At 39.9% G+C, this 24,847-nt stretch overlaps 1 protein-coding gene across 2 annotated transcripts in view; it reads right to left on the bottom strand.

The window, feature by feature from the left end:
* Positions 1-24,847, bottom strand: part of chchd6a (coiled-coil-helix-coiled-coil-helix domain containing 6a) — a 118,697-nt gene that overhangs the window by 25,174 nt on the left and 68,676 nt on the right. For both annotated transcript variants that reach the window (XM_050064420.1, XM_050064421.1), the window contains one exon: positions 12,255-12,390. In XM_050064420.1, the coding sequence (XP_049920377.1) occupies positions 12,255-12,390 (136 nt within the window). The remainder of the gene's footprint in view (positions 1-12,254; positions 12,391-24,847) is intronic.

Genomic DNA, 24,847 nt, shown 5'->3' with positions numbered 1-24,847 from the left:
TTTTTTTTCCCCGTTAAAGGGGTTTTTTTGGGGAGTTTTTCCTTATCCGCTGCGAAGGTCATAAGGACAGAGGGATGTCGTATGCTGTAAAGCCCTGTGAGGCAAATTGTGATTTGTGATATTGGGCTTTATAAATAAAATTGATTGATTGATTGATTGATTGATTGTCCTCATCATTGTCAGCTGATAAAATCCTACCACACTCCAGAGCAACTCTCCTGCCTGGCTGCTGAAAGATCTGTTGCCCAAAGTGCTGATCACACTGGACAGGCGTCGAATGGTTTAAAAGTAGTTTTGCTGACTTTGGAAGCATATAGCAGAAAAGCAGCTAACAGAAACAGGTAACCCTGCCCTATGTTTCAATCATACTTTTCTATTTACATTACAATTACTTGTGACTTGTGAATGTTTATAGCTTGCCATACTGTTGCGAAAGAAATGAAATTGCAATGATCTGACTGACAAAATGAGACTGAACCCATGGGCTTCTCAAGTAATGATTTAGGGTGATGAACCTACACGTGACAGCAGGGAGGTATTCTTCCACTACATATGTTAGGAAACAGTCAATGAAACAAGGACTGTGGACGTCCCTCATTTCTCACAGGACAAGATTTTGGCACCTAATAACTCTTTTCCAAATCTCATTTTCAATCGCTCTGCTGCTTCTCAACAACTTCTTTTGTTTTCTACCTCTTTCTTTTCTCGGTTCCGTTTCACTCTCTCCAATCTGACAGGCAGCTTTTAACTTTAGGAGTAACTCCCTGGGTATATGACCCAAAGCCCAGTATGTCTGTGCTCCACAGCAGGGCTCCGGATATATACGTACGAGTGTGCCTCAGTAGTTGGCTTTGCTGAAGGGGAAAATAACGGCGTTTAAAGTTTCTGAGGTCTCAACTTGCAGCTGGCCAGATCCTGACCTGTGATCGGACATGCTGCTGTAACACTCATCTCTCTGTTTTTTCCAAATCTCTTTTGCTGTTTTACTCCCTGTCTATCCTTCAGCTTCTCTTTTTCCTCTCCATTCAGGTATTTTCACTCCTTACACTGGCTTTATCCTTTACTTCTTCTCTGCTCAGATTTTCCAAATCTCCACTTTTCCAAATATCTTTTGTTCCTCTCTGACACTGTCTCTCATATTTCAGCCTGTCTCTCCTCTTCCCTTTCCCCTCTCTCTCCAGTGTGAGCCGAGCCTCTGACATTGATCAGCATCAGAGCCGGAGCTCTCTCTGAGATTGGCGCTAAATGACTTCAGAATCCCACCAGGCATATAGACAGAACGTGCGTGTGTGTGCTGTGTACGTATTCGCATCCAAGAGCACAGATAAATGACTAGAGAATCCCAGAGTGTCTGGACAGTGTGTATGTGTTACATGTAGCAGTGCCCACGTCAGGCTCAGCCTCCCAAAGGATAATGACTAGAGGTTGTCTGCTCCGTCTCTGCAGAGCTCTGTGGGATCCCCCCCTCATTTGCCATCAAACACACGCACATGTACACACGCACACGCAGAGATGGTAGCGTAACCCAGCAGGAAGACGTCTGTGATATGCAGGCCTGTCCACTGACCCGCTGTGACACTGATCAAAACACATCACAGTCGCTTCTGTGGGTCTGGAAAGACAAAACAAGAACTGGGCTACGTTCAGTCCCAATGAAGTCCTCCGTCAGAAATGAAAAGACATCATCTGTTTGCCTTCTCCCCTCAGAGGCTTTCTAATATCATTTCATTCTTAATTTTGATTAATTAAATAAGCAGCAGTCTCTCTTGCTTAGGCCACTAAGCAACACTCCAAAATTTGAAAAAGATTAAAATTCATATTTGCAATACAGAAGACATCACTCATCAACTGTGCTTATAAATAAGATGAATACAGAAATGAAAACAAATTTGCCCCAGGCTCACAGCACACTGACGTCTTTAATATGCATTATAAAGAAGAGAAGGAAATGATGTTTTGCTTATATTAAACGCACACAGTAGAATTATCACAGCATCAATATTTTCCCACGGCTTGTTGGACTTTAACATTTATGATCTAAATGATTAAAATGATTCAAAAATGTTTTGCTGCATTTCTCTGTTATAACACAGAAAGGAAATGTCAAGAGTGAGATGCTTTAAAAGTAATTTGCTGGGAAGCCCAGTAGCTCAGTGGGTAGAGTGCTTGTCCCATGTACAAAGGCAATGTCCTTGCTGCAACGCCGAGACAAAAAAATAATCTTTGAAAAATGTTTTAAAAAGTTGTGCAGGATTAAAATTCAAGTACATGAAGCTATTTAGCTCAACAACTTAAACAATTTTTTAAACAACATTAGAAACTTTCTGGCTGTTAGAGCAACAGCTTATGAAGCCAGAAATTTTTTTCATGAAACTTCTTTCTTCAAAAGTCTTTGTAACAAATGAACTCGGCGAGGAGCAATTACTGATCAGCTAATAATGAAAATAAAATGACTTATGTGACACTGAAAAAGTCAAAGCCAAAATTGAACCAAAATGTGAGCTTACAGTGATGTCATGATGGCTTATTTTCCTCAGAGTTAATATCTGTTTAAATAGCAATTCAATATGGTGCTAGTTTTTTTAAGAATTGATATAACTTATGAGAATGACACTCATGCTATTTGACTTTACATTTTGGCTGGTAATGTTAAACTTGCTCTGCTAGTTGGTGTCTGAAATGTTATGCTAAATCAAAGGTGGTTTCCAAGAATAAAACACCATTTTGCTCTTTCTACCTGTGATAGCATATAGCTATGTAGCTTCATTTTGGACAGTGTCTAGTGTCTAATGCATGCATCTTTAGCTAAGCATTGTACATCATTATTTGAAGTTATTCATCTTAAAAACTCTGAAATATGACCTATAGAGCAAGGAGCAGAGTGTCATGTCAAATTGTGAAACTGTAACATAAACTATTTGAGTAGCAAAAATGGAAACTGATCAGTCTGTCAATTGTCTTTTTAGGGTCGTTAGATATCTCCATCTTGTTAGATGTGACCTTTTTAAACAGAGATCCTGCAATACTGTGGTACGAATACCTTTCATTAGGCACCTTTTGCTTTTTTATAGAACCAATAAATGCCAGCAAAATGCCACCCCAGTGTGCAACTATAGATGGCATGCCTGTGCTCCGGTAGTAAAAGAGGCATGACGTAAAGCACAACAGCACTGGCCTTTTGTGTGACATATTACATACGTCTGGCAGCGCTTTCTAAACAATAAAAACATGACAACAACAATCATTTACTGTCCCTGTTAAATGGCCATTGATCTCATCCTCTGAGGGTAAGGAGATCTTGGACCTCACTGTCTCCCCAGTTTGCTTACATTTTTGGTTGCGTTCTTCTTCACTGAGTTAGCTGCTAACTGCTACGACCTGCTTTTTAAATCTCCTGGTGGATCACACACATAAAATGTCGTCAAAATGTCCTACTCATCCCCTCCTTTGGACTCACACCTTTTACACAGACATCAATTTGACTTTGTTACTACATTCGCAACCAGCTTATAGATGAGACAACTCTGTCCCTCCATTCTGTGATCGTACTTCTAATACAGAATGACGAGGCACATTGGTAATTATGTCCAGATATTAAAATATTTGAAAACTCTGTATCATTATATCCAAACAGATTTTCCAAAGTTGATTTTGAGGCCAACACACTCTGAAAATCATCTGATTGCGGCAATTCCATTTAAATTAAATCGTGTGTGGGGATGTGAGTGAGCCCAGAGAAAACACACATAGTGCTATATCATCAAAAAGCATTGATCATTTACTCGCTGTATATAATAAGGTTAGTTTGTCTTGAAACATGGCTAAGTTGAGCATGATGCGTTGCAACAATTTCTTTTTTCCACATTCTGTCTAGTAAATTGACCTACGCAGCATCTACTCCACACGACAAAACAAGTCATCAGTGAAACTAAACTGTGGCAGCTTCTAAAGACACATAACGGAGGAAAAACAACTTTATAAACTTTCAAACTGACGTTCAAAATGGGTGAAAGTCAGGGAGATGCCTAAGGGGCTAATCAGGAGGAAAGACCTTGATGTGTAGGTTAAAGCAGACTGCAGTGTAGCAAGCTATTCATGCACCACACACACACACACACACACACACACAAAAACACACATGCACATATATTGTGTATGATCTGCTGTGCTCTTTTAAAGACAGCCTTCAAAGAGTCTTCTCTTCACTCCTCGTTATCTCACACCAGCTAATATGATGAAGACACACACACACACACACACACACACACACACACACACACAGTGCCGTGCCATGGGTCTTACAAGTGCAGAAATACAGGAACACAAACATAGATTTAGCTGTGTGTTTATAAAGTGTGTTTGTGTCTGCATGGCTTTCATACAAGGCAGATACAAAGCTACAGAAGCTATTGGAAGTGCACACACGTACAGGCAGCCACACACACACACGCAAATACATACACACACTACACCGGCACAAGAGCGAAGGAATCAAGTTTCAGCGAGCTGATTATCACATGCTGTATTACTGTATGCCAGGGGAAGCCTCAGTGCCCCTTAGCAACGCAGAGGAGATGTGAGCAGAGAGCACCATGAGGCAGAGTGATACGTTGCCCGGGTGCATGATGAGCAGCTACGCCTTCAAATACCTCTACTGTAAAAACTTTGGAAGGGCAAGCTTCCAGTATTCTGTCCTCCAACTTCCTAACCTCCTCCTCCTCGTATTTTTCTCTGTAACTTTCTGTGAATTTGTAACTTAAATCTGCTGCAGTGATGCACATACTTGAGGAGAGGAACTCGTCTTTGCTTGTGAATAATACAGCAGTGGATCCAGTTGAGGAATGTGGAATGCTGAAAGCAAAAACTACAAAGGCTAGATTTTTACTGAGTGAATACATAAGCAGAGGTTCTTAACTGTTTTTCATCACGGATAAAATACAAAAAAAGTGACTCGCATTTCAGCAATTATTTATCACAATATATTTCACATCGTACATCAGACAAGTCTTGTTGAATATTGGACGTGATGACATTGCCCAAAAGTCCAATTAAAATTCATGGTGAAACTTTCATAATTTTCTCATATTTTAACATTAAAAAAATATTTTTGCGGAAATTTTCAATCGAGTTTTAAAGAAACTTAAAGGGAAAGTCACCTCAAAATGCATTGTAACACACTGACGAGTTCCTTATATTTAAACTGTCAGGAAATCTGTTATGGAAATGGTTTTGTCAAATTAAGACTTCTTCACTGATGTCTGCTGTTGGGAAGGTTACTTTTGAAATGTACTGTAATAGGTTACAGATTACTAGTTTAAAATGTAATGAGTAATGTAACTGTTCTATTTACTTCATCAAAGTAATGGAACTTATTACACTTGATTACCTTTTAATTACTTTTCTAACAAATGTTTAACTTGGACAATAAAGCTGAAAAGACCTGTGTTTATGTGTTTGTATCCACTCCAAGAGACGAAATAATAAATGTTCAACGTGCATCCACTGCGTAATGCCACGTCACAGAACTCCACATATCCGCATTCCTGTGGCAAAGCACAAAACACCTGATGTTCCACATGAGGGGATACACTCAGGGAACAATAAAGCCTACTGCTGTGATAAAAGCGGAGATGAAGATTGCGGAGCAGAGGAGAGAAAAAGGGCAATGTTTCATGCGCTGATGGGAGGGAGAGCGCACAATGCATAACAACACTAGGCTATTTCAAGTGACACGTGTTCATTCATAGATTATGTCATTACTCAATGTTACCTGGAGCTTGATGACCAATCAAACAGAGAGGAGGGCAGTGCTGAAGCCATTCACGATGGCTGCTATCACTTTCAAGAGTAGATGGAGAATTCAACTGAGCTGGACAGCCACAAAAAAGGTTCACAGGCTGAGGTCAATATCAAAAAATGTCAATTTTTTCAAAACATCCGTGCACAAAAAGAAGTGTGCTCAAAGTGTAAAAATAATAATATAATAAATAATATTAACATTGAGAAGTAATAAAAGCAGCAGCCAGCGTTTCCGTCCTTGACTATCATCAGTGCTAAACGTTTGCTGCTGGGGGTTTTTTAATCATTTTTCAATATTATCATTATTATTATAATTTTAACCTGTTCTGGGACCGCGCCGAACTTTTTAGCAGAGACGGGATTCATCCAAGCCCACGAGGAAACCAAATGCTCTGATCAAACATTCAATATGCAGTCCAATCATCCACACGTGCATGACAGTTTTCTGATTACACCCACACACCCACTCTACCCCCGTCTTCCTCTCCTGCCTCTCAGACCACCATCTCCTGCGCCAGCTCCACCTGTCGCCCACCCCAGGTACTGCCACTCTCACCGGTCCATCTCCCCACTCAAACTGTTTATTCAGATAAAATTACTGGCATACTCTCTTTCATCTCCACTGTCATTTCCCACCGCAAACCAACATCACGATCATCATCACGCCCTTCTGCCACTAATCACGACAACTTAATTCAAGTACAGCGTCAGTCTCTTCCACCCCTTGTTTTTAACAGTGACCCTATGAATTTCGGCCTTTTAAATATCAGATCCCTAAATAATAAATCGTTTTTATGTCATGATTTTATTACTCGTAATACATACTCGTAAAATCGAAGAATTTACAGAGTTTTTATCACATTTTATGGTAAAGTATGAAAAAATCCTCATCTTAGGCGATTTTAACATACATGTGTGTTGTCCCTCCCAGACCTTTGTGACTGATTTTATGGATACTTTGGAAACTTTTAACCTCACTCAAGCTATTCACGAACCCACACACTCAAAGGGACACATTCTGGATCTTGTTTTATTTACCGGTCTCAGCCCTAACAATTTTAAGACGGAGGATATCTGTGTGTCTGATCACAAAGCAGTTTTATTTAATGTGGTTTTATCCCAGATACCTTTTAATCACTGTACACCTGTCCGCCGCCGTGCTTTTAACCCCTCCTCTGTTTTTAAGTTTTCTGAGCTTTTTAATCCTGCTTCTTTAACTGCCTTTTATCCCAATTTTAACACAGAAGAGTTAATCTCGCATTTTAGCACAGAGGAGCTGGTCTCCCTTTTTAATGAAACCTGCCAGATTGTCCTCGACTCTGTCGCCCCCTACAGGGACAAAAGGTCTAACAAAATTTTACAACCCTGGCTAAATGAATCCACCCATGATTTGAAGAGAGACTGCAGAAGAAAAGAAAGAAAATGGAAGAAAACAGGTTTACAAGTATTTTATCAAATTTGGAAAGATGCAATGATTAACTATCAAAGGGCAGTTAAGGAGGCAAGAGCCTCCTTCTATTCTAATCTTATTTTAACTAATCATTCTAACCCCAGAATTTTATTTAAGGTTTTAGATTCCCTTACTTCCCCCTCCCACAGTCATTTTACTGACTCCTCACAGGAGCTCTGTGAGAGGTTTTTAAAAATTTTTATTGATAAAGTTGAAAATATTAGGCAACAGATTACCCCCCCAGTTCATGCTGTACATGCCAGTAGGGAGACTCACATCTATTTTAACAGTTTTGAACCCATCTCTCTATCCCTTTTAACTAAAACTATCTCTCACATGAAGCCAACTACATGCAGTCTTGATTTTATTCCATCCAGTTTTCTTAAAGATGTCATTGACACAGTTGGGCCCAGTATTTTATTGATTATTAACAGCTCTCTCACAAAAGGTATTTTTCCTGCTGCTTTTAAACATGCTGAGGTCCAACCTCTTTTAAAGAAACCTAACCTCGATCCTTCAATTCTTAATAATTTTAGGCCAATTTCTAAACTTCCGTTTTTATCCAAAGTTTTAGAAAAGGTGGTTTCAACACAGCTTTTAGCTTTTATGTGTCATAATAACATCTTTGAGAAATTTCAATCAGGTTTTAGAGTTTTACACAGCACAGAAACTGCCCTCCTCAAAGTAACTAATGATCTTCTTTTAGCAACCGATAGAGGGGAGAGTGCAATTTTAATTCTTTTAGACCTAAGTGCAGCCTTTGATACTGTAGATCATGCCATTTTAATCGACCGCCTTAAAACCTGGGTTGGCATCAGGGACACTGCACTTAGTTGGTTTTATTCTTATCTTTTAGAAAGAACCTTTGCGGTCACCATAGGTAATCACTCATCTTCAACAGCTCACATTACCTGTGGTGTACCGCAGGGTTCGATTTTAGGTCCAATTTTATTTTCTATTTATATGCTTCCTCTCGGTCATATCATTCAGCGGCACAATGTCTCTTTTCATTGTTATGCGGACGACACACAGATATACCTCCCGCTGAGACCCGGTGACCCCAGAAGCCTAGCTGCTGTCGTAGACTGTATCAAAGATATCAACTGTTGGATGGCACAAAATTTTCTTCAACTCAACAACTCAAAATCAGAAATTCTGCTGTTCAGTTCCTCAAAATCAATCAGCCTCATCAAAAACAACCTCGGTCCATTATCCTCAAATGTTCAGCCCACAGCCAAAAATCTTGGAGTTACATTTGATTCAGATCTCAGTTTTCAACCCCACATCAAGAAAGTTGTTCAGTCCTGTTTCTATCAATTACGAATTATTTCAAAAATTAAACCCATGCTTTCACGCCCTGACCTAGAAAAAGTTATCCATGCATTCATCTTCTCCAGACTAGACTACTGTAACTCCCTCCTTTCCGGCATCAACCATAAATCACTCTCCCGCCTCCAACTAGTTCAGAACGCAGCAGCTAGGCTTCTCACTGGTTTTAACAGACGACATCACATCACCCCTATTCTTGCTTCCCTTCATTGGCTCCCTGTCTGTTTTAGAATTGATTTTAAGATTTTACTGATCACTTTTAAGGCACGTCTGGGTCTGGCCCCTAGCTATATAACAGAAATGTTGACCCCATATGAGCCTGTACGCAGCCTTAGATCCTCGGGCAGGGGCCTTTTGGTTGTTCCAGAGTCGAGGCTGAAGTCTAAGGGCGACCGAGCTTTTTCCATCAGGGCCCCTCGGCTTTGGAACGACCTGCCCGAGGATCTAAGGTTTGCAGATTCAGTGACTTCTTTTAAATCACTTCTTAAAACCCATTTTTATAGACTTGCTTTTATGTGATGTCGTCGTTCTCCTCTTTCTCTTGTATTGTTTATTTAGTAGTGTTTTTGTTGTATTGTATTTACTTATTTTATTCCCTTTGCTGTTTTCTCCTGTACTCCTTGCTGCTACCTTATTGCTGCCATGTTGTATATGTCTGCCTCTGCTATATTGTGTGTTGTTGCTGTATTACCTGCTGCTGTTATATTGTTGATTGTACTGATTTTGCTTTGTTTGTCAAAGCACTTTGTAAACTTTGTTTTTAAAAGGTGCTATATAAATAAAGTTATTATTATTATTATTATTATTATTATTATTATTATCATTTTGCACTTTGAGCACCCTTCATTTTGTGTATGAATGTTTTGAATAAATTGACATTTCTTGATTTTGATCTCAGCCCTGTGAACATTTTTTGTGGCTGTCTAGCTCAGTTGCAATGGTGTGTGGGTATCTCCTCTGCTGTCCCTTCTTGGTTGTCCATTGTACCAATGCACCCAAGATAAACTTTTTTGCTGCCCTAAGTAGGCCAGCTTCACANTTATTATTATTATTATTATTATTATTATTATTATTATCATTTTGCACTTTGAGCACCCTTCATTTTGTGTATGAATGTTTTGAATAAATTGACATTTCTTGATTTTGATCTCAGCCCTGTGAACATTTTTTGTGGCTGTCTAGCTCAGTTGCAATGGTGTGTGGGTATCTCCTCTGCTGTCCCTTCTTGGTTGTCCATTGTACCAATGCACCCAAGATAAACTTTTTTGCTGCCCTAAGTAGGCGCAGCTTCACAGCAGCCTTAAGACTTCTGCTATCACTTTCCTCTATCATAACTCCAAATAAACTACGATGGTTGGACTATATAAATAGTTCAGTGAACAGTGGTTACAGTTCAAAAAGAGTCTGTGGAGATGAAGACTTAAATATGCCAATAATATGACTTAAATTTTATCATTTATAACTGCTAGTGACATTGCGTAATGTGTGTGAGTGTGTGTGTGTGTGTGTGTGTGTGTGTGTGTGTGTGTTAAAACAATCTACCTATATAAGTCTGTATAAAACAATGACTTTTGGTGGTCATTTACAATACAATATACAGGCAAGCTGTAACCATGGTAACAACAATAGCATGACAGGGAAAGACTCTGCGCTCAGAACATAAACTGCATCGGGCTCAGGTTGGATTTGGACAGCAAGCGGCCTAAGCCACACTCTAGTATTCAAATGCACACAGACCAGGCACACAGTCCGTACACAAGCAAACAAAAAAATAAGTATTTCTCCGCATTTTCAAAATGAACTCTTTAGCCAGCAGCTGCATGTTGGCTGTTCAGTAAAACACGGGACACTGTGCACCACAGACAGTGCGCTCTCTGTGTGCATTTCAAACAAAAACATAATGATTACCTGCTCAGCTCAAAGCAACACATCACAGTACTGTCACCTGACTGTTTTATCTTATTGCATCTAGGTTCATCTTTTCTTTCTTTTGTGGTATGTAACGCCACTACACCTCGTACAATGAATGCTGCAACCACCTGATTGAGTGTAATTAAACTCAACACCATTAAAATCCATAACAAAGAGTGTGAAAAATAAGTTTTAACCTATTTTCCAAACTCACTGAAGGTTCAATGAAAGTATGTGGAAAGCTTTATGTTTAGTTTCACAAGCTTTTTTAAGTATTTAACTATATCATTTATTTATGTGTATCTGTTTTTAGATACCTGCCTCCACTAACTCAGCAAAGGTTAATATAAAAACACAGAGTAATTAATAATTAGGTGTGCTTTGCAAAGTTCAGCTTCACTTCACTTTGTTGTGTAATCTACAAGGTGAAACAGCAAAATGACACTGTGGATTTCAAATCTCACTTCACAGCTAATATGACACCAGATATACATTAAAAATATGGCTCAATCTTCGGCATCATTACACAGTATGTCCTCCTCTTTGCTGTGATGAGAGGCTGGGTTAGAGGATGAGTTTTTGAACTTAATAAATGCAAATGTCTAATGCAAATAAAAAGGAAAAACCTTGGGATTATATAATCATATTTACTTTCTGTTCATACACTCTCCTAGAATTCTAATGATGAGACTGCAGACACTATTGCTGCGTCTCACTGGACGACCCTGTCTTATTTACTTGAAATCTAGTGAACCACTTCATATTTTTGTATAGGTTGTCTTTAATTCAAAAGCCAATAAAACACACACACACACACACACACACACACACACACACACACACACACGTGTTAATGTTCTTAAGTGTACTGTCATATTCAGAAAATATGAAAAATGTAATTAATGCTGTCTGGGAAATAGTCTAGCTTTACTGCTTGTTTTCAGGTGACAACCTGTTTTTCTTTCTTTCTCACTTACTTTAAATGATTTTGCACCTGTAAACTAAAATTAGAACCAAAAGGGTGAGGGCTGCAGTGACAAGCTGAACTGCGACTGAGGACTTATGTCGTAGCAACCCAAACTGTGTTTGCCTTTGAAAAGGTGTCATTGTCAGCGTTGGTAGGAAAACAAGTTTGGTAGCACTGGAGAAGTTGGATTTCATACTTTTACATCAGACATTCACTCTGAAAGCTGTTTCTAATGACAAGACTTTTCTCTGTGTAAAAACCTAAAGTGACAGCACTCAAAATCCTATCAATCTGATTTTTTGGGGGTCCTTAACTCCCCCAGAATAATCTTGAGAACATGAGAAAAAATGAATTTCTTTCTTTTACATCAGACATCAGAGTGCGGCTCTGAAAATAACATCATCTGTCTCCATGGAAAACTTCAAAAGCCACCACTCAGACTGAATTGTTATGTCCCAAACTTCCCAAAATCCTTGCCTCTTTGAAGGCTCTTGTGAAGTACAATATGGTCGTATTATCATTATCAATATATTAATTACTATTATCATACTTTTATCATTTTGGGGAGAGAGCTGCTACTGACATGGCTTTAGAAAGCGATCCTCAAAATTACAATATGAGCTAGGAATCATATCTTTTAACTTTTGGGAGTTCTAACACAATAATTACAATTTTTGATGTGATGATATTTGATGTGATGATATTTTAAAAATTCAGATATTCCATGATATCCCAAATCCTGTCCATTTCAGATTTGGAAAACAACAACAAAAAAAAAACAAAAAAAAAAACACTCACCTTCTTTGCAGCATTGATACACTGCATGTATTCTTTGGCCAGGTCTGAACACCTTAGAGTCTGGTCTCTGTTCTCCCTGTAGCAAGATAAAATCTGAGCCTGCAGGCCAGAACACACCGGGTCTGTGTTGCGAGACCTGCAAAAGACACAGAGAAACAGAAAGATGGAATTATGAATGTGTAAAAATAGCAACATTTGTCCCCTTTAACTCACTGACAGTGTAAAGTTGGACCTACAGAAGGCTAATGCAGACTAAAACTTGAATTACTGCCTCATGGTTGTATGGAAGTTCACTACACTGACATGTATGATTCCAGTGAATAGTTTGCAGTGAGAAACATATTAGAGACTATTCCTACAGAAAAGTACAGAGGACTGAAGGAGAGTTTCATGGTGCAACAACAATAACCTTAAGCTCTATACCAGTTAAACCAATGGCCAGAGGAACAGGATAGGACACAAAGTTGATGCCATGACAGTAGACAATGACTCAAACATGGATGTTGCTGCAAAGCGGCCACAAACTCTAAAACGTAAATGCTTGACACACATCTTCAAACCCGCATTTTTATCAGTCATCAAATATTATAAAAAAGAACCATAAAAAGGACATTAAACGCTGTATAGACTTTTTAATATCACTTGATATCTATATACAGTATACCAATACATATTAAATCTATATTTACAGTATGTTGAATGTAAACTGTCTAATAAGTGGATTCCAAATGTGAAAAAAGGACAGAAACAAAGTCTATTTAAAGCAGCTTCATTATGTGTTTTCATAAGAAAACTGCTCAGTAACAGTGGACAGACACAGTTTGTGACTAGCTGCTGAACATAAAGCAGCATCTAGCAGCAAAAGAGACAAATATTTCCCTCAGAAGTTGGTTGAGACCAAAACTGAGCTAAAAGAAGAGTAATATTCAGGTACAAACACAAACCTGTACATCACATGTTGCTTCCAGCTCTTGTATGTGTAAATAAGCACCTGCTTGGTAACAAGTTTGCCAGAGCAACATCAGTGTGGCAACATTTTGCTTTCCCTTTAAGTTATGTAAACAGCTGACACTTTGTTGACAAAGAAACAACGTTTTTTACTGATGGCTTTTTGCAGGAGAGGAAACTGTTGTATAGTCCCCTTCTTCCATCTAGTGGCTTTTCTTCTCGTTTTTTTCTTGTTTTGTTCCCAGTTGAAATAAGTTACTGTTATTATATTTTAAATACAATATTTAAATCTAACCTTGTGGCCTTAGTGTGGTACATTCCAAAAATACGGCTGTTAAATCACACTTGATACTATGCAGCCTATCGCTTTGAAGAAGAATTTGAAAATGACAGCTGTCTGGGCATAAAACCTTTGATCTGTTGAGCTTTACGAATCAAGACTTGATAGTCTAGTGAGATATCACTGCTGCAAAAAAATATTAAAGCCCTGACACACCGACAGTCTTCCTTCAGTGAAAGTTGGGCTGTTGGTGAGCATCTGTTGCCCTTGTCTGTGCGGTATGTCTCGCACCATTACCCCTAATTTGCCCCCGTCTGCTTTTTTTCCACTGATTCAGCATGTCGGTGAATTAAATCATTCTGATTGGCAGTGTAGCTCAGTGCGCAAGAACAGAAACTGAAGTGAGGACTGTAAACAAAGAGCTAAAGTCAAGAGGGAGTGAGACCAAGCTAAGATTATTTTTCTATAGTCATTGAGCTCTTTAGCACAAATGTTTCCTGATGGTTTGTGTTAATGTTCACTTGTGCATGGTAAATATGCTTTGTTCTTTCAACATGGGATTGTTTTGTTCATGTGCTAACTTGCTAACTAGCATCAAGGCGGTGTCCCGGTTTCCCTTTTTGAATGAGGATTACAGATGACTGCCTTCTGCTGGTATGGAGAATTATTTCCTGTCACGCAGGCGCAGAACGTACGTGTGGGTTGACAGTCAGCTGTAGTCTTTGCAGTGTGTTCATATGCAACTTTTTTGCCCGAGATATGGCGACGTCAGGTGAGGCAGCAGGGGGCCTTGTCGCTGCTAGTTATCTGAAGTCGTTTTGGTGTGTTTGGGCCTTTGAAGGTAAGGCTGGCTGCATGGTGGTGCAGTGGTTAGTGCTAGGCTTGTCACGATACCAGAATTTCAGTAGTCTATACCAATACCAGTGAATTTCCACGATTCTCGATACTCATTCGATACCACAATAAAAATCAAAAAACAGAAATTGAGGGCGCCACTGTCCGCGCACATGTGAGTGATCAACGGTGACGTCGAGTGTACCAAGTGCAGCACGATGCTGGTATATGACAGGAAAAAGATGGGGACCTCGACATTTAAGAGGTACATGACGAAGGCTTGCCATGGAAAAAAAAGACGTGAGTCAGCCTTCAATGTCCACATTCGTATCCTTAAAAAATGTCGGGTTTGAACCAGGCTCGGGCTCATAATTACAGTTAAAGGGACAGGCCGGGCCGGGCCGGGCTCGGACAGAACATGCATGGGCTCGGGTCGGGTTGGGCTGGATTTTTTGGGCCAGATTTAAGCTCTAGCACTTGTAGAAGACATTGTTTCTAGCAAAGACGATGGAGAAAAGGCGTTCTTCTTCGGCGCTCGTCCTCGGCACAGACTGGCGCGCGTATACTGCCCCCGTCAGTTCCGACAGGAATCGACACGGCCCACTGAGGGCAAAGTTGTATCCAGTACTTACGGTACAGAAAAAAAACAGGTACCAGCGTATTTTTTGTGTGTTAGCATCAACTTGGTACCGAAGTATCGGTTCTCATGACAACCCTAGTTAGTGCTGTCGCCTCACAGCAAGAGGGTTCTGAGTTCAAACCTGCAAGCCAGCTGGGACTCTTCTTTGTGAAGTTTGCATATTCCCCCTACATCAGTGGGTTTCCTCTGAGTTCTCCGGGCTCCTCCCACAGGCCAAAAAACATGCAAGTTAGGTTAAGTGTGTAGGGTGTACCCAGCCTCTGACCCAATGTCAGCTGGGAAAGGCTCCAGCCCTCCAGCGTCCCTATACCAGATAAAGCGGTTACGGGAAATGAATGAATGAATGACCGATGCAGGATTTTCCTAAAAGACAATGTTGAGACTCCTACAGAATTATCCCTCTTAATAATCACTTTCGACCCACTCGAAGTGTGTGATGCTGTATTTTTCTGCAGAGACTCTGCCTTCTGCCTGTATTTTCATATTTCATTCTTATTTTCTGTGTTTGGGAAATTTATGAGCTTGTACCCCCACAGCACTCAGGTGAGGTCAGGGCTTTACAAACAGGCTGCAACCAGGTGCTTAACCATCACTGGCAGGCATCCAAAAGACACAGCACCAAAAAAATGCAAATATAGGAAGGTGGAACACCAAACCAGAGTGAATCTAGGGTTGGCTTTTACTTTCCCTTCTGCTGGTGAGTGAGTTTACAGTATCCAACAATCCAGCATAGTATACCTTAAAAAATTAAAATCTAATTTGTGGATTTGGAAAATTGTGACACTTGTAGTATGCATATAGTTTTGTTTAGGAATAACACAACACAAATAATATTTGAGAGTCAGGAGTGTCTTTTCTTGTGTGAGATACCTAACAAAATCTGTGCACTTTGACTGAAACGTGTATTAATAAAGGACTTTAGAAACATGTGTCTTAACAAAATAAAAATTATTTTAAAAAAAGAAGTAAAAAACACGCACAAGACAGAAGAGGTCTGACTAAATGAGGCAAAACAAAGATGAAAAACAATTAACAACCTCACCCACTGTAACCTGTTTAACAATCTAAGGTGTGTATAGTACGTGCTTCATTGCGAGTCATGCAATTAGTGCTAAATCACATTTAATTGAGTGGGTAGGATCATTCTGATCAAATACAGCAGAAAAGTGTGCTTTGAGAGACTGAATTAGCCATGCTTAATTTGATATGTGGGCTGTGTTATAATTGGTCTTTGCCTGTCTATCTTTGTGATTGTTAACTATGACAGGCTTGCTGCCTGGGTGCTTCACTGTAATGGATTCTGACTGATTGAAGCAGAGACAAGCGAGTTATGTACGCCCACGCAGGTATAGAAAGGCCCATGCACAAATGTACATGCCCACACACACACTTTGTAGTGCACCGTAAACATGAAACTTGTGCACCAGCACACCTCCCTACATGTCAACATGTCGATCCCGTTTATGCTGTGCTCCTGCACATACACTTCTTCTGTGAGGAGCGTTTAACACAACATTTAATTGAAAGCCAAATTAAAGGGTCTTTTTGGCTTTGATTCACGGAGGGGAGCTGACCCCAGTCTTTCAATTACAGCATATCCATATCCACACAGGCGCACACACATTATCATCATCATCAACTGTATCGTGCATGACGGAGTTTATCTGAGCATGGGTGATGGAGGTTAAAGAGGAAAATGAACAGAGACGGATAGAAAAACATATAAAAGGAAGGAAGGAAGGAAGATAAAACGATGAAAGGGAAGGAATGAAGCATTCTTTGGTGTGCCCATTTTAAAAAGATGACAGCCTATCAGATTCCTCCGTCCCCCCCGCACTACCTCCAATGGTTTATCTTGCCTGTTTAATCTGTCTTCTCTCACTTTTTTGTCTCTGTCTTCGCTCCAACTCGGTCTCCTTTCTTACTTCTCCCTCCCTGGCTCAGCTCACCCCCTCCTTTTCTCTCATCGCATTAACAACACAGAGAGGACGACACCAAAGCGCACCATCTTTATCTCTCTCTCCGTTTGAGGCCACCGACGATAAGGAACTCTCCTTTAATTTGAAATAAATGGCCTTCATCAGGGAAGCCAAAGCCTCCTGATAGCGCTGCGTGGTTTATTAAAGGCGCTTGAAGCAGAAAATTGGTTCAGCCGCGGCAAAAGCTAAAGCTCTGTCCACATGCTACACCAAATTGAAGGTGAGGTCTTAAATCAACAATATTAACTGAGCCGCTTACAAAAATAAAAAAATAAATAGAGAGAGAAGGAGGCCTTGGTTTTTTAGCTGGAACAAGGTAAAGCTGCGTCCCTGACAGCTCGTCCACCCATGTATGGGGTTGTTGTTGTTGTTGTTAATGTGTGTATGTGCTGTGAAAGCATTTTAATGTGTCTGGGAGCAGTCATTTTTGGGAGCGTTCTCCACGCATCTGTGAGCGGTAAATATGACAAAACATAAACAGCAAGATTAGTTGCTTAATTAATGGTGCTGCCCATTATTTTTAATCTCCGGCAGCGGAGGCGGAGGCGGACGGAACACAGAGGCCTCAGACTTCTGGACCAGCTTACCGAGACAAAGAGAGGGAGAGAAATGAAAGGGGAGAAATTGGAAAATGGAAAAGACACAAAAACACACCACCAACTACAAAAGCCTCTGGCAAAGCTATGAGACTGATAAGGAAGATGCTTTTATCGCCTCTAAACCATGCATCTCTCCGAGTTAGACTGATGTTTTTTGTGTTTTCTTAATGGCTTTGGCTATACACATGAAGCATTGTTTTGTCCTTCTTGCCATTTATTTCTATCCTGTCAACTACAAAGTATTGGTATCTGTACTGTGTTTTCAGGCAACTAATTAGAAAATCTTGTTAACATCTCACAGGAAGTGGCACCCAAGGAGGAAAAATTAGGAGAATCCAGTATTGTGACTGAATTGAGGGCTACAACACAAATTCAGTGAAAGTCTGCATCATTTTGATAGTGTGCAAACACGCTTTGTGCATGTTGTAAAGTTCTGACATGTTATAAATAAACTGTGTACTAGGCTTTTTTTTTTTTTTTTTTTTATATATATATTGCTTGGCTCTAGCTATTTATACCAACATCAACTTTGGGGTGGTAACAAATTGTTGTTGCACAAAACTCAGCTCATGCCCAGCCCAGTCGCCAGCAGAAAATGTTAGCATTTAACATTTCCGCAAAACAAAGATGCGTTAAATTCATACGTTTTAAATGTATCAAATCAACATTTCTAAAGTGACATTGTTTATGAGCTGACTTTTTCTTTTGGGGTGGAGGGGAAGGTGAGTGGTGTGACACCCAGGCGAGATGCCTGCCAAGCTGCAGACCACTGTTTAAGACCAACAAACAAAAGTGGCTGCACTGCAGTTTCGGCTTGTGCCATCAAGCAAAAACCAAGTGGTTTTTGTGCCTTAACCTATCCAAACCACAGTCAATGGCGGATTGGCCATCAGGACATTCTGGACGAATTCTGATGGGCCAGTCACCAAGTGGGCTGGTGGGGGCCGGCCCGGTGGTCAAAGAAAAAAAAAAAAAAAGACTAGTGAATGTCAAGCTAGTTGCTAGCTGTCAGTACTGTAATGCCCTCCCATGTTGTTTGTTCATCAGTCATTACTCATGGCAGACCAGGCTAGTTTGACCGTTAGACAGAAAACATGGATAAAGCTGGTAAAACAAGAAAAGAAAAACTTGAATAGAAAAACTTAAATCTTAACAAGAAGAGGCAGCAAAGTGCTCCAAAATAAATGACCTGTTTGGCTGCAGCGTTGGTTGACGGGCTGAGGCCGCTGGTGTTGCTGGTGGTGTAACGACGGAGATGGAGCTGGAACTGACAGTGCCAATATAGCAGGTGTATTAACATTAGCTAATGTTCGTGAGTGTGTAATGTGCAAGGTTGGCTTTGGCAAATTGCGTATTTCTTCTTGGTGTCCGGTTCAAGAGGCCAACTAGCCTACTAGGTATTGCATTAAGTCATTATAATTTAAACCTGTACTAAAAGAAAATATGTGCTTGCTTTTTCCTGTGGATGCATGCAATTAACATTAGGTGGTGCTCCCAGTCCCAAGTACAATGAAGCTGAGGGACAGACTAACCCCAGTCGTGATGAGGAGGAGGATGAGACCAGAAATATGACAGGTGCAATGTGAAGGCATAACCTACTATGCATTACATTTTAGCCAGAGGAAAACCTTTTTAGTAGTATTAAGTGGGATTTTTTTGTTTTTGTTTTTTGTTTAGTCAACTAAGTTGACTAAAAGTTGACTATAGAGCCTATTGCCCAATTTATACCTCCTTAGTTCATGGCTGTGAGCCATGGAGATATAAATTGGGCTTATGTAATACAAGAGCAGGGCTGGGCAGACAATTATATTGTGCATAAAATTAGATGCATTAGGATAGAATCATATGCTCTTATTTTAAGCACATAGCCATTTGTGGCCAATTCATTATTGCATTTACTTTATAGTCTAGAATCAAACAATAACTGCTGATTTTCTTATGCAGTTGATTCTGAGGACAGCGTTTGTGTAGGGTGTACAAGCATATAGAGGATCATAAGTAGAAACATGTGGACCAGTGTGTGGGCTGGTGTGTGGGCCGGTGCGCCTGAATGTCCCGGGCTGAATTTGTGTCCCAGTCTGCCCCTGACAACAGTGTTGTTGAAATGTTTCAATGTATCTGCTACATAATAACATACAAATGTAATGTGTCCATGGTTTGTAGAAAACGTACAACGCCAACATTTATTCTGGCAACTGGATTGTGCTTTCTCAAGTGGCTGCACAATAGCTGACTACCTGTATCATTCAGGCAACTACCTTTCTATACAATGGTGAGGTCACATTATGTGGGGAAGAGTGTAATCTGAGCAAAGAAACCAGGCAACTGACTAGACTTTTAACTGTTGCTGATTGTTCTGTTTTATTACCTAAGACACATTTCAGAAGAGAAATCTGATGGTTAAGTGCAATCCAATCCAATTTGATGAACCAATCTTGACTAGCATGCTATGCATTTTGCCAAAAGCACATCTTTATTCTCCCAACTTAGAGCTTTGGAATGTAAGTCACAATATTTTGCAACATTATCATGACAAATTTAGTTACCAACATTTTTAACATTATTGTGACCCATATTTAGGTCAGACCTAGCAATTAAAATTTGCGAAATTCAGAGTGTATGCGTCATATTTAAACGGTTCTCAACATGGATGTGGCTGAGCCAGCGGCTAGCAGCTAACAATGGTAACTCCATAAACATGGCTTGGCAGTGGCAACAGTGTTAGAGCTAACTGTGTTAATGTGGGTGGAACTAGAGGGTGGGCACTACACTTCTGTGATCCTGATATCAGTGGTAACTGCCTTATGAGTGCAAAGCGTCGTGATGAGCCATCCAGTGGGATACACACATGAATGTGCAGCAGGACCAGCTTGCCACAACAAAGCACAGAGAAGTTTGGATTTAAACACACACAGAGGTAGCGTTAATTCACTCTCTGCTAAGGATGCCATTACCCCACTATGTTTTTACATAGCAACGAGTGGTTTGCTGCTTTATTAACGCTCTGAATGCTGCAAACAGAACCTTTAACCAAAATTTTAAACTCTGATTACACCACAAGATAAATCCTACGCAGCTCTGTTTAGTGTAGTTAGTTTCATCAATAAAAGTTCCTTCAGTAGTCCTGCAGTAGTGAATTCAAAGTTCAAGTTTGCCGTTCGAACCACACATAATACAGCTGAATGAAATATTCTGTCTTTCATTACCAAGGTTATGAAACAAACAGAAAAACGACAAAACATCAAGGTTATAGTTGTATCAAAATTCTGAGAGCAATGACAAAGAGGGTGGTGAGTAAGAACCATCAGTTCATCTCAGATTTTGTCTGCATACTGCATGGGCACTGGCTTTCTCCAAAAAGTACTCTCCAAAAAGTCCAGCAAGAAATATCTTAGTGTCCAGGTACTACATGTTTCTCAGGCTAGGCATCTACATCACGCTCATATCACCAACCATGAAACCTCAGCATTTTTTCTATCTCTGTCTACCCTCGGTTCCTGGATTCTGACGGTTCTCTTAGCCCTGAACAACTTGAGCTTACACTGTCAGGATTAACATCATGTTTGATATTCTGTTTAACACTGCTGTCTTTCTCTCTCTACAACTCTTATGAAGTCATTGTCTAAGCCCTCTTATCAAGAGGTTGCTGTTGTTGCGGCTGCTGCTGCAGTTCTCTAAAAAATAAAGATACTCAGCTTGTGTTCATATTTAGATGTCCAGGTAAAAAAGGTGGACAAACAGACTATAATACAACTGCATTTGATGATCCTATTCATGATCAACAAAGAGCCAACTAGTTCAACATTTCAGGAATTACACTTCTTTGCTCTCATCCCAAGTATTAGTTGAGAAGATCAACACCACTCTGCTGTCTGTACAGTAAATATGTGGTTGGAGCCAGCAGGAATTACTTCTACATACTTCGTTATTTGAAAATTTTGACACATTTAATCTGAATGTCCGAAATTGTGACATTATAGACATTATGACAGAAAATAAGGAAAAGCCTAATAAGTCCCCTTCAAAACTGGAGAGGCCCTACATTGAAAAAATGTAATCCCTGGTGCAGAGAAAACAACATGGGGAATTATTCTTATTGTCCCTAAAAAACCCTGATGCTTTGAAAGGAGGTAAGAGACAGTGAGGCAAACAGGCCCATCCTTATCTACTGACGCAGGAAATGGCATTTGACATGTCAGAGGGTCAGAATTCCTGAACAGACTACTTTACCATTACCGCCTTGATTAATACTGGTGCGGTGGTGAAGTAAAGAGAAAAAGAGAGATGATAACAAGGGAGAAAGAGGGCAGGAGAGGTGAAGAGGAAAACAGCTAGAGAGACAGAGTTGCCTCTTATCTCTTGCATGTAGCTTGTATGCACCTGCACCCTGACAGCTTTTCAATTGACTGAGGGCACACATACTCTTCTACCCTTGCTTGTATCTCCACACTCCTTCAGTCATCCTCCCCCATCTCTCCATTCCCATCACAACCAGGAAGAGAGGGTCCTCTATATGCTAGTACTCAGGCTTCACTTTGTCTCTTGTAAACATTGAAGTGGAGGTGGAGTATTTCATTTCTGTCAGTGCCCTTTCACTTTTGCCACTCCTTTGACAACACTGCATTGGTAAAAACTAAAACTAAATATTTTAAATGCCTGAAATGCAGAGGAGGTAATACGTTGCCGCTTTTATTGTGGTAATCTGTTGTGAAGTTGTGAAAAACAAAGCTGAAGTGAAAAAGCAAAAAATGGCAGACAGTCTGAGGATGAACCTTCAGCTGCTTGAATAGCAAATCCAGTTCAGTGTGCCCAGCGTAAACTCCCTGCTGGATTAGCAAACTTTCTGTTGCTGCCGTTACGCTGATTAAACCAAGCCCATTGTGAACCCCAACGCTGGGGTTTGTGGAACGAAAGCTCTGTTTCTGGAGCTTCCTCCCCAGTGCACAGTCTTCTTGGTGTGGGGAGTGAGGTGGAGGGACCACAGGATGCATGAGCTGGCTAATTTATCTCAATCAATAAGTGGCAGTCAATGCTGATATTGTGGTGGCCACAAATAAATCAATGTATAGGAAACACTGCAGAGACAGATAAATGTAGCATATTTACTTCAAAAAGTCTAAACTTTTTAATTTATTCATTTCTGTACATTCTGAAGTGTATTTACCATAGCACCTTTCACAGACCACAAGGTCACAAAGCGCTTAACTCGAATAAAATTTTCAAAAATCAGGCCGTAAAAACAGTGCACAGTGGTCAGAAATGTGTCGATGTGATATGTTTTTCAAAATATGTCTCGTGATATCTTATGATATCTCTAGAAATGTATAAACATTTTCCAATGGTCTGCTGTAAACAAAAGATGGTATAAAATGTTACATTAAGTTTTAGTTTTTGTATTTCAGTATGCAGAGTGAAGTTATGGAACAGTTTGAATGTCGAGCTTAAGCAATGTCCAAACATACACTAATTCAAAATAAGGTATACAGACATGATATTCAGGAGGTACAGGGGTTGAAGAAGGGGTTTGGCATTCACTAGTTGTTCACAGGGATCACTGCTTACTGTCTCTACTTGCTTGTTTCTGTAAATAACAATGTATTAATATGTAAATAAGTATTAATTCCTTTATGGGTATATGGGTGTACACACATGTATACACTGGAAGAATTACGTATATTCGTACTTTGTATAATTTAAATGTTCACTTGTTCAAATATAAAAAGATAGCAGGACAAGTTGATAAGATATATATGTCATAATAATATTTATATTTACTTACTCACAGGTGGTCATTTATATTATATTCTAAGAGGGGTTTTGCAAGATATTTTGTACATATACATGGGTTAATGTTGTGTGACAAAGTTAAATGGTAATAACAATTGTATATTTGGAAAAGGTATAGGGTTATCTATATAAGGAAGCTGTCTGTTTCATTTCACTCGATGACTCATGGAGAAGGGGTGAGATTTAATATGTTTTTACTTCCTCCCACTCTTTTTCGGATGTGTAAATCAAAACCTATTTGCTTGTTTGTATGTTCATGTCTTTTTTTTTTTTTTTACATGTTCAAAATGAATATCAAATATCAATTTCAAGTATCGTGATAGTATCAAAAGGGGAGGTAAGCATATTGTCCCAGCCCTATTTAATATGTGATACTGCAAGTACAAACATTTCAATGACCTTAAAATAGTTTTTGTTAAGAGTTAAGAGAGTGCTCAGAAATGTTGTTAGGGGTAAACAGCCTGCTTTCCACCAAAGTCTGTCACATTGTGGAAACAGTAAGTATCCCCGAATGAAACCTTGTAGCATTTCAAATCCTGCAGTGTTTCTGTCCTCTTGGTCCCCACGTAACAATATTCATCTTGGTAACCTAACTTCTTACAGGGGCTTGTATAAGTTTCGAACCTCAGATTCAGGAAATGATGTACATTTTCATAACAGATCAGATCTAATGGATCTGTGTTAACACCATAAATACCTTGTAATTAGCTTACACTCCTGACATCTGTAAATTAAAGCAGGGTGTGGATCCATTTGGAGGTGCTGTGAGATTAATTTGACAACCTCCATAGCATACCTGTTTCAACACTTTTCCTCTTTTCATCCATATCAGGCAACTATATAACCGTTCTCCTCAAACATGAAATGTACACGTTTGACATTTACCCAGGTCTAAATTCAGTCAGCCACACACCATGTTTTTAGTTGGCTTTTCTCACAGCACAACAACAACTGCCGAAGCAGACTGCCTTTTAACTTAGACTCTGGACTTTGGTTGTCAAAGTTTCCATCCTCGCTGAGTGATCTCCATAGGCTGGTATCCTCTGACACAAGCTGGGAGGATCTGACAAAGGCCGGCTATTAAGGCTAGTTCAACTGCTACTGTAACAGACAGCTGGCCTTGTTAAAATGCCTTGGATACTGACCTGAGCAGTTTGACGTGGGTTTTTGCCTTGTCTGTCTTCTGTCTTGCTCTCATTCTATTACTTTAAACTCTGAAGAGGAGTCTGTCTCCCTTACTCTCTCACACACAAAATACATAAAGACTAAAAAGACAACTGTTTCCGTCCTCACATCTCTTTCACTGCATCTGTAATATCACAGCAAGGTAAAGCCTGTCAAGATAGAAAATGCAAAATGCCCTCACTCCGTGGTTATCAGCTATGCCGTAGCAATCTCAAAGTAGACAAGTTCCAGAAGGGTATGCGCCACAGTACACTGCTAAGGGACATCCTTTTTTTGTGGCAGCAAACCAAAAGGGTGTGCACATGTGATGCCATAACAGTCATAACCCGGAGTAGCCGACA

Source organism: Epinephelus moara, chromosome 16, assembly GCF_006386435.1.
Source record: "Epinephelus moara isolate mb chromosome 16, YSFRI_EMoa_1.0, whole genome shotgun sequence".
In the NCBI taxonomy this organism is placed as follows: domain Eukaryota; kingdom Metazoa; phylum Chordata; class Actinopteri; order Perciformes; family Serranidae; genus Epinephelus; species Epinephelus moara.
Note: the sequence above shows the minus strand (reverse complement) of the source record. Positions and strands in the feature narration are given on the sequence as shown.